Genomic DNA, 16,117 nt, shown 5'->3' with positions numbered 1-16,117 from the left:
TGGGAATGCAAATTGGTACAGCCACTCTGGAAAACAGTGTGGAGGTTCTTCAAGAAGTTAAAAATAGAGATACTCTATGACTCAGCAATTACACTACTGGATATTTACCCCAAAGATACAGATGTAGTGATCCAAAGGGGCACGTGCAGCAATGTCCACAATAGCTAAACTGTGGAAGAAGCCACGGTATCCTTCAACAGATGAATAGAAAAAGATGTGATATATATACACTTTGGAATATTACTCAGCCACCAGAAAGGACGAATACTTACCATTTACATTGACATGGATGGAACTGGAGGGTATAAGGCTGAGTGAAATAAGTCAATTGGAGAAAGACAATATGGAGGTCGAGAAAAATTAAGGCCATCCCTCCTAAAGTTTAGCATTAGCACAAGTACAGCCATCTTAGGCCCCTGTGAATAAGAGCTGAACTTTATGTGAAAAACTGCAGAATGTCCTCAATGTCCTCGGCAGGTAATCCCATATCAGAAAGACAACAGAGCCCACGCGCATGGTAGAAAGTCCCATATTAGAATGAGAACAGAACTCAATGCACTTGAAAGCCCCTCATCAGAATGTAAACAGAACTTGGAGAAATTCTTCCACCCCTTCTGAAAATCCCCTAGACCAGCCTATAAAAAACCCAGCTGTAACCCACTTCGGGGCCCAAGTCCCTGCTCTGCTGTGTCGGGCACACTTGGACCCAAGCTCGAGCTTGCTAATAAACCCTTGTGCGCTTGCATCGGTGTCGGCTCCTTGGTGGTTTCTCGGATTTGCAATCTTGGGCACAACACAATTATCATATGGTTTCACTCATATGTGGAATATAAGAAATAGTGAAAGGGATCATAAGGGAAAGGAGGAAAACTGAGTGGGGAAAATGAGAGAGGAAGACTCCTAACTCTGGGAAACAAAACAGGTTGCAGAAGGGGAGGTGGGTGAGGGATAGGGTAGCTGGGTGACAGGCATTAAGGAGGGCACATGACAAGATGAGCAGTGGGTGTTATACTATATGTTGGCAAATTGAATTTAAATAAAATATTTTAAAACGTGTAGTTTTATATAAACATTTTACAAGGGATCCCTGGGTGGCGCAGCGGTTTAGCGCCTGCCTTTGGCCCAGGGCGCGATCCTGGAGACCCGGGATCGAATCCCACGTCGGGCTCCCGGTGCATGGAGCCTGCTTCTCCCTCTGCCTATGTCTCTCTCTGCCTCTCTCTCTCTCTCTGTGACTATCATAAGTAAATAAAAATAAAAAAAAAAATAAAAACAAACATTTTACAAAACTTTTTAGAAACACTTAGCAAGGACACAGACCATAACCTCATTGTGACATAATTTAAGAACTGCTTTGGCGACATACACATTATCAGTTTATTACATAGACTCATATTTAATCTTCCCTTCTGGATCTTCTCCCACTGGAAAATAAAACCAACAAGATTTTCTGTATGATTCATTTTATTATATCATCAGAAAAACATTTCCAGGTTTACTGCTGATTTGTTTCAAAACAAACTGGCCTGAAACTTATATAATTTAATATCTAATGGTCACCAAAAAATGGGTAAGCATATAAAAAATTAACTTAGTACTCCAAATTCAATGCATAAGAATCTTTTCTATCTAAACCATTTTTTAAAAACTTCAGAACAATCTAAAAATCTGTTCATGTAAAGCACTTATGTATTAATATAGTTCAGTTGATTATGAATATCACAAATAGAAGTAAAAGATATCAGTTCTTCAAATACCATGTTTCATTTTGTTCAATTTTGGGTTTCCTACTATCCATTCCACAGGTCAATCAAAATACAAATGCGTGCAAAAGTTCAAGGAGAACAAAATTTACAATTAACTTATGAGGTAATCTTTACTTTCATTGTTCAAGTATCACAGTTCTAAGAAATGTCTCTTTCTAAGCATGTCTCATTTAAGAGGTTTGTTTTCAGAGCCCTTATTTCTAGAGCCCAAAACAAGTGAAATAAAATCCCATGCTTCCTTGAATATTAAATACCATGCAGCATAGCATTAAAACAATGTTAACTGACTTTAAAAGCAGAATTCTCTCATATTTTACTTTCTGACCAATTAAAAGTTCATTAAAACCGCTTGAAATTATGTTATTAAAATTCCAACATAAATATCTACAACTAGATTAATCCACTTATCTCCCAAACAATGTAGTGGGCAAAATGCCCAAAGAGAAAAGCATCCAGAGTACATAAATGAACGCTGAGAAGCCATGTCTCCCAGAGCTAATGCAGAAGAGCTATGTGACTAAATTCACACACTGCTTTGTCTGGGGATGCAAATCGTGGGTCGTATTTTTCTATGTAACTTAAGAGTTCCTAAAGCAAGTCAGAGCGGACCATCAAACTGAAATATTCCATACTTGCCACTGGTCAGCCAGTTGGGCTCAGAGGCCATGTACTGTTCAGCCTGCCCCGGCTGCAGCCCAACCTGAATCTCCGCTTTTAATGTTCGTATACTGCAGAGAGGGGCAGGATGGAAGCCGTTCAAAGCCTGATGAAATGGAATGGTAAATTCCCACTTTCTATCACCTGTCAACTTCCTATAGTTCAAATCACCCTTGAATAAAATTAAATGTGCCTTTTGTAGTTCAGCATACAAGTCAGGAGCAACCTGAGACATTACACAGAATTCATGAGGCAGAGTCCAAAATATATGGTCATGGTAAACCCATTTGCCCATTTTAATATAATTTTCCCAGTCAACCCCACACTTGGACATCCACTTATGATTAGAACTTTTGACTTGTTCAATTAACCAGTTAAAATCATGGATAGTAGTATCAGAAACAAACCACGGAATAGTTTTTCCATAAAAATGGATCTCAGTAGCCAGCTGTGAGGACAACAAAAAGTCAGCTAAAACTAAATCTGTAACAAGTTCAAACCCAGAATTATCCAGAACAATATCAACTCTAGTAATAGATGCTTTTTCTCTTGTTTTCTTGCAGTTGTTAAGCAGCGACCAAAGACGTTCCATGTCATTCACTAAAATCAGAGGTTTTAGTTCCTCCAAAGAATTTATTATATTGATTTTCTGAGAACTGGTTTCCCCGCCTGATAGAGACAGATCACACTTATTTCCCCACAGTGAAATCTGAAAAAGAAAAAGTACATAACTTTTACCCTTCTTTTGAATAACCAACAAAAGTCTATTACGTAAAATGTGGGGGGAACAGTTGTTAAAACTATTCATAAAATTCATTTCCACAACACTCGATATAAAATAACCTTCAGATCTACACCTTCTCTAATAATACAAACACTGTGTTTACATCATGATGTATAAACCAGGTTAAGACAATGAAACATTTTATTGGTCACTATATAATAAATTTTTTTTAAAAAAACGAGTTTGAATGAAGTTAATGACCTGGATGGCTTAAATGAGAATGATTTTGCATCTTGCAGACATTAGAATATTTCTCTGTAAAAAGATGCTACAAGGGATGCCTGGCTCAGTGGTTGAGTATCTGCCTTCGGCTCAGGTGGTGATCCCAGGGTCCTGGGATCAACTCCTGCATTGGGCTTTCCGAGGGGAGCCTGCTTCTTCTCCTTCTGCTATGTTTCTATTTCTGTGTCTCTCACGGATAAATAAATAAAAATCTTTAACAAAAAAAAAAAAAAAAAAAAAGAGGCTACAAAGTTTATTTAAAAATCCAAAGTCTGGGACACCTGAGTAGCTCAGTGGTTGAGCGTCTATCTTTGCCTCAGGTTGTGATTCCCGGGTCCTGGGATTTAGTCCCACATCAGGTTCCCCTCGGGGAGCCTGCTTCTCCTGCTGCCTATGTCTCTGCCTCTCTCTGTCTCTCATGAATAATAAGTAAAATCTTTTTTTTTTTTTAAGAGTTAAGGGATTTATTTATTTATTTATTCATAGAGACAGAGAGAGAGAGGCGCAGAGACACAGACAGAGGGAGAAGCAGGCTCCACGCAGGGAGCCCGACATGGGACTTGATCCAGGGTCTCCAGGATCATGCCCCGGGCTGCACGTGGCGCTAAACTGCTGCACCACTGGGGCTGCCAGTAAAATCTTAAAAAATAATAATAATAGTAAAATAAATAAAAATTCAAAGTCAAGAGAAAAAGAAGTTCCCTTTTCCCTCCCCAAACTGCTCAGTTTCTTTCAGTAGTTGTATAACTAGGACCAAGCAATCTCTTCGGTATTTAGTTCTCTTACTTGAAAAATAAAGAAATTGGGCAAAGTGATGTCTAAAGACCCTCCAACTCCAATCATGTATCATTCCACTTTAAATTGAAATGATACTGAAGCTTATTTTATAGAAGATGGTATGTAATTAAATTATGTGTTTAGGAGTACAGGCTCTAGAAACAGATGTGGGTTCAGATCCCAACATTTCTAGTTAATATACCATTATATATAATTATATATAATATATATTAATATATTAATATATATAGTAATATATATTTATATAGTATATAATATAAATAGAAAGTTAATATAACTTCTAGTTAATAACTGTTGGTCAATTATGTATGTTCTCTAAGGCTTAGCACCCCCAACTGAAAAATGACATAACAGCACTTACCTTGTAGAGTTACTGTGAGAATTGACATTATATTTAAGTAACATACACAATACCCTGTAAACATACTCTACTCTTGTGTGATTCAAAATAAGAGGAAAATGCACATCCTAAGAATATTATTTTAAATAATATTGTGGATGAATGAATAATATCATCATCTTATGAATAATAAGATAAATGGATGTTTTTCACTGTGAGGCTTAATGGTAAGTGTCCACCTGATGCGGAACACAGCAGTGTAGGCTACGGTACCCCTCAGCTGGCGTCAGGATCTCCGTCCGCTGCCTGCACATCTCCCTCATGCCATCTTCCAGTTTGTAATTCCATGTTGATTTGTGCCATTATTTGTCCATCTATATTCCCTCAAGATTACAGGTTCTATGATAGCAAGAACTGCCGGTTTTCCTTGCCATCACAAGCCCAGCATCCAGTCTGACAAAGCAGGCACTGAATTGTTCGCTCTGTGGATGGTGGTGGTGTTCTGGCTTCTAAAAACAGATCAGTGTTCCCTGCAAACTAAAACACCTTCAGGTTTCTTGTGGGAAGTTAACCTGCTGGTCATCGTGAGGGCTAACAGGGGGAAACTTTGAAACTTTGGCCTCATTTATGCGGCCAAATTCGAGGACAGAAAACAGACTGGTATTTCTCCTTCTTTACAACTTACTAGACTCATGGGACAAAGATAAGAGTCAAAGGTCACTCCCTGAAACAATGGGCCATCGAGGGGTAAAGACTGACTAGATACTGCTTTTTTTCCTTTTTAAAATTCTAAACTGTGCATAAAGGATAGTTCCAGCGGGGGTGGGGTGAGGGGGTGGGGGGGGGGGATAATTAGGCTTATTATTTAACAATACCCTGAAACAACTTTTCTTCCCAACTTAAAATAAGCCTTTCCTCTTAATCATGCACCTTACACTGCGTGTCCTTCAAGTTTTAACAGGATTCCGTCATCTGTATTGTCAAAGTATTTCCAGAGTGCTGGTGCCATTTAAACTTCTTCGACCAAGAAGCTACCAAGAGCGACCAGTCATCGCTCACCCAAGTTGCATTAGTAACAGACTTCCCCATGTCTAGCCTTGTACCCTTTCCATGTGTCCCAAGAAGTAATCCTTGAAACATGTTGATCCTTCTTACTCCTCTGATGAAAATACTCTAATAGCTCCCCGATTATTGCAATGCGAGTAAAAATGCTTACGAGGCCTTCTGTGGCCCTTCCAATCCTCTCATCTCACCTCGTTTCTGCAGAACCTACTTGCAGTTTCTCTCACACACCTGCCAGGCTCCCACCTCAGGTACCCTGGCAGGAACGCTACCCCACACCTGCAATGTGACCCACTCCCTCACCTGTCTCGTGTCTTACCCCATCACCCTCTGAGGCTTAAAACTGCTTGGCAGCCCCACTTAAAACTGCTCCCTTGCATTTCCCCCAACATCCCCATTCTCCTGCCCTGCTTTCTCTCTCTTTCTGGCATTTCCTAAGAGCATCTCTTTCTGGAAAATGCTTTTAACTTTGTCTGGGAGATGAGGGCTGGGGATATTGTTGCATAAAACCACACATTTTCAAATAGTTCTGATTCTAATAACACATCTTAAATCTTAGGATGTTTTGAATGAGAACTAAAACCTGAACTTAATGCAAGACAGATGAAGAAATGTAATAAAATCATATTAAACAGGCCATTGACCACCTGAGTGTTTCCACCTGACAACAGCAGCAGGCTGGCTGTTCTAGGCTCTGTGCTCCATGCTGACACAATTGAATCTACCTTCATTCTCACGTCAAATGACAAGGTAAATATGGCATCCTCATTTTACAGGTGAGAAAACTGTAGCTCAGAGAGATTAAGTACCTTGCCTCAGGTCCAACAACAAAGTAACAGAACCAGCATTCAAGCCCAAGGCAGGCTAGGCCAACCAAATGACTGTGAAATATTTTCTCTCAAGAATGACAGAAGCTATAAAGCCAGATGACTCCTATGCCACTAAAATCACTTTCAACTTTGAGATTTCAAAACTCATTTTCAGGGGCAGTCCAGGTGGCTCAGCAGTTTAGCGCCACCTTTAGCCCAGGGCCTGATCCTGGAGACCCCGGATCAAGTTCCACATCAGGCTCCCTGCATGGAGCCTGCTTCTCCCTCTGTGTCTCTGCACCTCCCCCCGCCCCCATGAATAAATAAATAAAATCTTTTTTTAAAAACTCTAAAGGGCAGCCCAGGTGGCTCAGCAGTTTAGCGCCTTCAGCCCAGGGCATGATCCTGGAGACCCAGGATCGAGTCCAAGTCGGGCTCCCTGCATGGAGCTTGCTTCTCCCTCTGCCTGTGTCTCTGCCTCTCTCTCTCTCTTTCTGTGTCTCTCATGAATAAATAAATAAAATCTTTAAGAAAAAAAAAAACACATTTTCAAATTAGGTGGATTTTCATCTTTTAAACAACACTATCACTAAAATGATAAAAAAAAAGATCCATTATAACTTAAGTGACAATACATACATGTGCTTTGTTGTTAAATTAATACCATCTTTGAATTGAATATACGAATAGGCTCATGAGATTAATTATCACATTTACCTGAAGAAGTCGGAAAAATTCATCTTTCAGCTGATTTTCATCTAGGTCTTTGATAGCTGTTACCAACTCTTGTAGGTGAGTGCACAAAGCAACAATAGATTTCTGTGACTCAAAGAAATTTTGCTCTTTTGATTCTTTAAATACATCAAAGTCATCAATTGGTGGACTATAGGAAGAGAAAATCATTTAGGACAAACATTTATAAAACTCTATACCTTCTTTTTTTCTTTTAACATTTGGGTAATTGCAGTTTTTTTTAAAGGAAAGAGAATATTACTGGTAATAGACACTGTATCAAACATAAATCAGGTTACAGAAAAATAATTATCAAATTACACAAAATAAATCAATTTGATCAAATTACACAAAAATAAATCCCCAAACTCATTTTAGTTAACTGTCAGAAGTTCCCTGATCAAATATTTTACTGGAATTTGGAATAATTATACTGATATACCCATATCCATAATTATTTACCCAGTAAGGTTTCTAGAGCAAAAGGAGAAAGAAACAACTTTTCAAGATAACTGCCTTACTTTAACAAATATTTTTTGCATGCTAAATGTGGCAGGGTTTCACGAAACAAACATATGCATATATTTGTATATAATATGATAATTACCAAGAGAGTCAAACACATGGTACTATGGGAACACAACAACTAGCAAGAAATCAGAAAATATTAACATAAATTTTACTGTAATAACAAATTTTGACAAAGTTTGACATATATGTAGTTTTTTGGGTTTTGACCAATGGTGATATACTTGCCGGGGCTTTATGCTGTCCAATGAGATCAAATAATATTAATACTGACCTAATAACATATCTAGCAAGTATAAATAAGAACATCACAGACTTTACAGAACCAAATATAAGAGACATTCAGATCAGCTGATCCTCTAAGTTAGCACCTCTTTCCATGGGTCATCCGCCTTAAGATAAAACCAATGTGACTGATGTGAGACTCACTGAAAAAGCAAACACGTACCAGGATTCATACATCCACACAATTGTGGTCTCCTTCCAGTCACCTGGGAAGCTACATCCTTACTCCAAGGATGCTGCCATTGCTCAAGGCACTTTTGGAATTTCCTTCAGAACCTGTGGCACATTATTGAACGTCTCATCAGTGATAGCACATCTTTATTTTCTAGAGTTAATCTGGAGCCAAGTCACTCAGAGAAATTTCAGTAGAGTGACAGGCGTAAATCAAATGGAGTAATAGATTTTCTATCAAAAACGAAGAATGACTAAAAAATAATGAGACTAATTTCTTTTTGAGGCTTGTACACCGACTCTGAAAGAAGTTCCAAAGAATTAAAAGACGACTTCAGCAATGGCAGCTTTGCTGAAATAAATTAGTCTCTCAAGGTGACTTAAAACGAATAAATAAAACCTTTACAAAGTGGGGAGGGGCCTGGGTGGCTCAGTCAGTTGAGCATCTGTCTTCAGCTCAGGTCATGATCCTGGGACCAAGTCCCTGCATCAGGCTCCCTGCTCACTGGGGAGCCTGCTCCTCCCTCCCACTTGTGCTCTCTTAGTATGTCTCTCTCTCTCAAAAAGTAAATAAAATATTTAAAAAAAAAGTGACTTAAAAAGATAAAAATTATTTGGACGCATAGGTTCAAGAGTAGGGTGAGCAAACTGCAGCTCGCAGACCCATCGTGGCCCACTCTGTTTTGTATGACCTGTAAGCTAAGAATGATTTTTATACTTCTGAATGGTTGAAAAAGGATTATTTTAAAACACATGAAATTCAAATTTCAGTGTCCATAAAGAACATTTATTGACACACAGTCATGCTTGTTCATTTACACACTATCTGTGGCTGCTTTGCACTGCAAGGACAGAGCCAAGGAGCTGCAACAAAGACCATGTGGCCCCTAGAGTCTAAAGTATTTACTATTCCACCCTTTACAGAACAATTTGCCAATCCTTGTTCTACTGTTTTATTAGTCTATCATTAAAGTCACAACTTATATTAAGAGTGAGCCTTATTCCTTGTATTTAGTAAACTCCTACACTTATATATGATTTCTGATTCTAAAAGTGTTTGCTATTTTAGAATCTACTAAAGCTGTATATGTGCACAAACTATGACCAGGTATTCCAGTCCTGGATTACACCCAACAGAAATACATGTGTATGCTCACCAAAAACATGTGCTAAAATGTTGGTAGCAGTATTCTTCATAATAACCCCATGCTGGGAACTACTCAAATATCCATCAACAATGGAATAAACAGACTGTGATATATGCATATAATGTAATCTGATGTAACAATGAAAATTATTTACATTTATATGCAACAATATAGATGAATCCTGACAATGTACACTGAATGAAAGAGGCCAGACACAAAATTATCTCCAAAATAATTTCACTTAAATGTAGTTTTTAAAACAGGCAAAACTAACACAGGATAGTGTTATTCTTGAGGGGTGGGAATGGCAGGATGGAATGGGGCCATAGGGGAGGCTTCTTTGGGTCCTAGTAAGGTTCTGCCTCTTGATCTGGGTGCTTAGGACGTTAAGTGTGTTCTAGTAAAGATTGTTGAACACTTAAGATACGTTCTGGATATACATTATACTTTATTAAAAGCTTTAAAATGTCTGCTATTTTCTTTGTACTTTTATTTTTCAATATCTGAAGTACATTCACTTAATCTATTTAAATTTTGCATACGGCTGATGCTTTAAGTCTTAATTTAGACCTGCAGATTACTTACCTATTTAACTCTTTTTTTTTTTTTAAGATTTTATTTATTTATTCATGAGAGACAGAGAGAGAGAGAGAAGCAGGCTCCATGCAGGGAGCCCGACATGGGACTCGATCCTGGGTCTCCAGGATTAGGCCCTGAGCTGAAGGCAGCACTAAACCACTGAGTCACCCGGGCTGCCCAACCTATTTAACTCTTATAAAAACTATAAAACATGCATCTTGGCAAAGAAAATTAGAAGTATATTTCAGTGTAAGGGGCAAAATCAACATAAACATATCTTAAAGCTAATGTGTACTTTGGGAGCCTAGAAAAGTAAAGATCCTACTTTGGTCACTGGAGCTATCACAGGCCCAGGAGAGGAATTCCTTCTATGAATTGGACATTTAAAAATATTCAGCACTAGTTCTCCTATAGGATATATCTTCCACACATAGACCTAAATCCTGAGTTCTGCTACAAATTTCCTGACTTTTGAGTGTCAGCCACAGAGATCACTTGAGGAGAGCTCTAACATTCTTGTTCCTGCAACTTAAAGCTATATTTTGCCTTGACCCCTTTTAATAAAGCTGTTCCTGAACCAGTGGGTATATCAAGCCAGGATGTCCAGAATCTCCCTGAGGCATGGAAAGAAAAACTGATGCCCAGGCCCTACTGCAAATAAATTAAACCATTGGTGTTTATTTTAATATAATGATTTCAAACCCTACATGTTTAAAAAAAAAAAATTTCTCCTCTAACTAGGTTATAAATGTGCAGCCAGATTTGTAAACTTCTACCCTAAATTTTTAAATTCTGAACCTAATCTACCTCCAAAATCAAACTTAGAAACATATTCCTTTTAGCCTTCTATCTTCCAAACTCCCTCAATCCCACACAGGGAGCTACCCCATGTTTCAACAGTTCAGCAGCTTTGACTCATACCATGGATATTTTCCAGATTTATGAAACCATCACCCAGAATTTCAGACTCATTTTAGTCCTTGACAGACATCCAAATCTGCTACTTGAAAAAAGAAGGTTTAATGAGGGCTCTAAGCAGATTTACACAGACCAAGGTCAAGTAATGGCTTTACCATTTACCAGCCATGTACCCATGTAACCCCAGGTAACTTATTAATAACATCATCAGACCTCAGTTTCCTCAACTGTAAAATGAAAACCATAATTAATATCTATACTTCAGTGGGCTGCAAAGTAACTGGAACATAGCTGGTGTCCAAAACACGACAGCTCCTAGTATTAGCTATCATCTTGCTTAAGTGCCTCCCCTGTGTCAGGCAATGTGCTACATTTTTAATAGTATATATACTTTGCTTTTAAAGCAAAAGTTTTAAAATACATTTATTCAGCAGTGGTTGCAGAGTGAGACACAACTTATTAATTAATGCACTTATTCAGCAAAAACAAGCTGTCACTTTAAAAAATAATTTCTAAAGATTTAGATAGAAAAAGCTAATGAATAGACTCAACTTGTTTCCCCATATATTTATTTTATTTTATTATTAGTGCTGATTTGACCAATTGTTCTAAATTATCCTTTCCTATGTTTTGAACTATTACCAAAGAATTTCTTTTAGCAAACCTGTATCTTTTAACCAATTACCTAAAAGGATGATACACATTTTCTTCTGCTTTCTAAATCGGTTCTATATCAGAATTTTCCTAGGAAAAATAAAATTAGTATAAACAAGCCTATAAAAAATAATTTTGATTTGTGTTTAACTTTTAAAGTCTGTCTGTAATCTAGCCATTAAAAAAAAGAAAGGGCTAAGAATTAAGGTAGTGCAAAAAACACTGTAGTGATCACATTTCTGTTGACTTCTTACCCCAAATTAACTGACATATTATCTATTTTTATAAATAAAATATGATTACTTTGTCCTGTCTTATTTTACAGAAATAATTATTTGAATAGTAAAAGGGAATAGAAAAGAAGGGAGAAGAAATGGGTAGGAAATATCAGAAAGGGAGACAGAACATGAAGACTCCTAACTCTGGGAAACGAACTAGGGGTGGTGGAAGGGGAGGAGGGCGGGGGGTGGGGGTGAATGGGTGACGGGCACTGAGGGGGGCACTTGACGGGATGAGCACTGGGTGTTATTCTGTATGTTGGCAAATTGAACACCAACAAAAAATAAATTTATTATAAAAAAAAGAAATAATTATTTGAAATTAACATTTTTTGTTCAGGAAATATAATTTTACTCTAAAACTAAGTCTTCATAAGAATTTTTAATTAGTTCCCATTTCAGATATATCCTTTTAAAAAAAATTCTTTTTTTTGGTATTTTTATTGGAGCTCGATTTGCCTTTTTTTTGTATTTTTTATTGGAGTTTGAAAAAATTCATTTTTAATAATCTCTATACTGAATGTGAGGTTGGAACTTACAACCCTCAGAACAATAGTCCCATGCTCTATCAAACGAGCCAACCAGGCACCCCCGGATATTATATTAAGATATAATTGCCAAGAATCTATTATATCAATAACATTTGCAGAAATGTCCAATACTGCCACTAGTATCTGTTGAACTGAATTCTCGCTTCCACTGGTTTTTAAACTTATCATTTTATAACTTCAAAAAAGCATTAAGTCATCTAAACATTTATAATTTGATGTTATGTACTTACCTCTGGATAATTGCTTCATGAATTCTACGATACATGTAGCATTCTACAAACAACCAAGGTGAGTAAAACCATCTGGGTTTTCCATCATTTTCATTTAAAAGACTCTGCTGATATTCTAAGTACTGATTCCATATGTCAGTATCAACAAACTTCTCAACAAAGGGGATTATTGGTTTATCTGTTTGCAATTCATTTCGTAATTTAGAAAGAAGAGAAATTGCTTTCTTTTCAGCTTCTGTGCCTTTCTGCAGAAAAATGAAAAAAATTTATATACCTAAAATATATAAATAATCCATAAATATATAATTCATATATGTAAATGGTTAATTTATACAGGAATAAGTCCTCTACCATAAAACATTTTTAAGGTCTTAAAGAAGGAAAAAAAAATACTAGCTTTCCAAACTACATTTCATGTCTTTTACGAACCATTATAAACACTGAAATTCAGAGTTCTTCAGTTGAAAATCAAAGAACACACACATTATCCTGTCTTATCGATTCTATCCTTTTTTTTTTTTTTTTTTTTTAAGTTTCTTCTTAGGAACCCTTTGGTTCTTATCTTCTGGAGGCAAGATCTTTACCATAGAAGGAAAACAGCTATTGTGTTTCTGTTAAAGAGTTAACAAGGAAAAAAAAAAAGAGTTAACGAAAAATTAAACTGAAAACACGGTATTACCTCTCCATGTTTCTCAAAAAATTCACTTTTATGTCGATGCAATGTATCAATAGCCCTGGTTAAGATCTGTGGTATTCTGTCTTTAATTGTAAGATATGCAAACGATCTAGAAGAGAGAGCCACATACACAGTACATTACTTAGCGTTATTATCAGCAGATTGGCCATCTTCCAGTTTCATTTGAATCAAAATTCCTTTTCATATAAGTATTATAAAGTAAGCCACCATTGTTCAACTACTATATTAAGACACAGGAAAATCCTGAAACTTTGCTGGTTTTACAGGTCATGAAAGCTAAACAGCATTGTACCTCTAATCCCAGATTCTCCCCTTGAGTCTGTTCCATGATTTTTTTTTTAAATAAAGATTTTATTTATCTATCCATGAGAGACAGAGAGAGAGGCAGAGACACAGGCAGAGGGAGAAGCAGGCTCCTTGCTGGGAGCCCGATGTGGGACTCCATCCCGGGTCTCCAGGATCATGCCCTTGGCGGAAGGCAGGGATCCCATTTCGTGATTCTTACCTTTCCCATTCTATTCCTCTTATTTTCTTGAATAAGACACTAACTTAACAATGCGATAAGACAGAAAAAGGACTTATCCTAAAAAAAGAAAACTAAAAGAACTGATCCTCAAATTCAAACAGGCTCTTGCGGGCAGCCCCGGTGGCTCAGCCGCCCTCCAGCCCGGCGCGCGATCCTGGAGACGCAGGATCGAGTCCCGCGTCGGGCTCCTGCATAGAGCCTGCTTCTCCCTCTGCCTGTGTCTCTGCCTCTCTCTCCTCTCTGTGTATTCTCATGAATAAATAAATAAAATCTTAAAAAAAAAAAAAAAAAAAAAACAGGCTCTTGTGCCAGGTTTATTATTTAGTAGGTGACTTCATATACTTAGATGAATGAGGCAATGGATGTAAACCTGCATGAAAGCCTCTAATGTGCTAGAATATAAAGATATTTATGAGCCTGCTTCTCTCTTTTTAGTCTATGTTCTTAGCCAATTTTAATTCTCCTCAAAGGTTTTTTTTTTTTCTTCTCCTGCCTTCTCTACCTACACAGTGACTTCATCCAATCCATCCCACTCTGCCCCCAAACAAAATTAAGGCAGGTTACCATCACACTCTCCCAACCAAAAAATTAGGAGACTTTCTAGAAGCGCCAAAGAATGAAAAAGCTAGAGGAAAAACTTGAGACTTGCATTAAAAAAAAAAAAAAGGGATACTCTTGATTCTTGGCATACAAAAATCAAAATTTACAGATCATTTTATATACAATGATTTTTTTAAGCAAATGCATAGGATTCAGTTAGTAAATTAGACTTTGGGGGACTCCTGGGTGGCTCAGCGGTAGAGCGGCCGCCTTCGGCCCAGGGCCTGATCCTGGAGACTCTGGATCGAGTCCCACGTCGGGCTCCTTACAAGGAGCCTGCTTCTCCCTCTGCCTGTGTCTCTGCCTCTCTCTCTCATGAATAAATAAATTAAATCTTAAAAAAAAAATTAGACTTCGGTGAGTGATGAAATTCTGTGCATTTTTAGAGCACGAAACTTAGGTTATCAGTTCATGTATATCTCCAGATCACCCAAGTGCAGTAGTTAAATCTTGAGCGAGTCAAAAGTTTGGTTATACCAAAACCTGGGTATAACACCCAGGTTTCCCAGCAAAGGGGGAAAGAGGGGTGTCAGGACCCCTAACCTCAACCCACCGCCGCCTTGCGTAAGAGTCCACAGTACTAGATTTCCTGAGTTTCCTCAAAGACCTGCATCTGGGAGGGTAAAGTCCCAGGTCAGAGACCAGGGTAGAGCCAGAGGAACCCAGCGCTCAAAATTTAAGGTTCCGCGCACTCCCTTGTATCTTGCACGACGGACCGCACGTCTGCTCAAATTCTGGGCCACTCGTGCCCCTCCAGCCTCAACCTTACTCTCGATAAGGTCAATGTCCTCAGTGCTCTCCCCGTGCGCGCGCGCGCGATCCTCAGGACGAATCTCAAAGATAAAACTCGGCCGTTCAATTTACGCAAACACACATCTTTAATGCCCATCCACGACTTCATCCAGAAATCTGTGACACGACGCGTAGAAGGGGAGGAGCTGCAGGCACTGGACGGCGAGATCACCGGCTCATCTCAACGGCCATGGGAAGAAACCTATTCCCCGACAAATCTGAGATTCCTGACTTCTGCAGAGAATTTTAGCCTCCCCCAAAAGAGCGCGTGTTAGGGCAAAATAGAAAATGATCACAGCCTCGGCGCTGAGACGCCCCGAAAGGGGACAGAAGAGGCTTAAACTCGGAGACGCTCATGAAAAGTTAAAAAAAAAAAAAAAAAAGGAAAGAGCAGCATGGGATGGGGTCGCTTCAAAGACAAGCGGTTTAACGCGAAGGGAAGCCAACGCCTCCCAAAAGGCCCGGAGAAGGACGCAGGGGGAAGCGGGGTGACCGGAGGATTCCGGCAGGGCGCGCGGGCGGCGGCCGGCGCTCGGCCACACGGCTAGAGCCGATCCGAGCCGATCCGAGTCGGGTCCCCGGCCGCAGCCCGCAGCCCGCCCCGGGCCGCCGAGCGGGGGCCGCCGAGCAGACGCGCCGGGCGGCGGGGCCGGACGGCGGCACCGGGGCCCCTCGGCCCGCCGCACTCCCCCGATGGTTACCCAGAGGCTTCCGGCGACGCCCGGCTTCCCGCAGAAGCGGGGAGGAGGAAGAGCAGCGGAAGGACTGCGCGAGGAAAGCGACACGAACCCTACGTCCTGTCCCGAGAGGGACGCCGGGGACCCGGCCATCGCTGCCGCCGCCCGCGTCGCACCCGCCGCAGGGAGGGAGGCGGTCCCGGCGCGGAGGAGGAGCCGGGAGAGGGAGGGGCCGGGGCTTTAAAAAAAAAAAAATGCGTTTGAATGAAGAAACTTTATTTAGTGCCCGAGGAGGAGACAAACAACGGCCGGC

General features: G+C 39.4%; 1 protein-coding gene across 5 annotated transcripts; it reads right to left on the bottom strand.

The window, feature by feature from the left end:
* Window positions 1-1,446: 1,446 nt before the first annotated feature.
* Window positions 1,447-16,075, bottom strand: ARMT1 (acidic residue methyltransferase 1). Of its 5 annotated transcripts, none has more exons than XM_072827917.1 (5): window positions 15,917-16,075; window positions 13,192-13,297; window positions 12,513-12,757; window positions 7,156-7,321; window positions 1,447-3,132 (listed from the first exon to the last, which is right to left on the bottom strand). In XM_072827917.1, the coding sequence occupies exons 1-5, from the start codon at window positions 15,955-15,957 to the stop codon at window positions 2,365-2,367; spliced, it is 1,326 nt and encodes a 441-aa protein (XP_072684018.1). In that variant the 5' UTR covers window positions 15,958-16,075; the 3' UTR covers window positions 1,447-2,364. The 5 variants fall into 5 exon arrangements, with proteins under 5 accessions (XP_072684018.1, XP_072684024.1, XP_072684031.1 ...); XM_072827923.1 differs by having other exon boundaries at window positions 15,829-15,994; XM_072827930.1 differs by lacking the exon at window positions 15,917-16,075 and adding an exon at window positions 15,105-15,599.
* Window positions 16,076-16,117: the final 42 nt, after the last annotated feature.

This window comes from Canis lupus, chromosome 1 (genome assembly GCF_048164855.1).
Source record: "Canis lupus baileyi chromosome 1, mCanLup2.hap1, whole genome shotgun sequence".
Classification (NCBI taxonomy): Eukaryota; Metazoa; Chordata; class Mammalia; order Carnivora; family Canidae; genus Canis; species Canis lupus.
The sequence above is the reverse complement of the archived record's forward strand: the minus strand, read 5'-3'. Positions and strand labels throughout refer to the sequence as shown.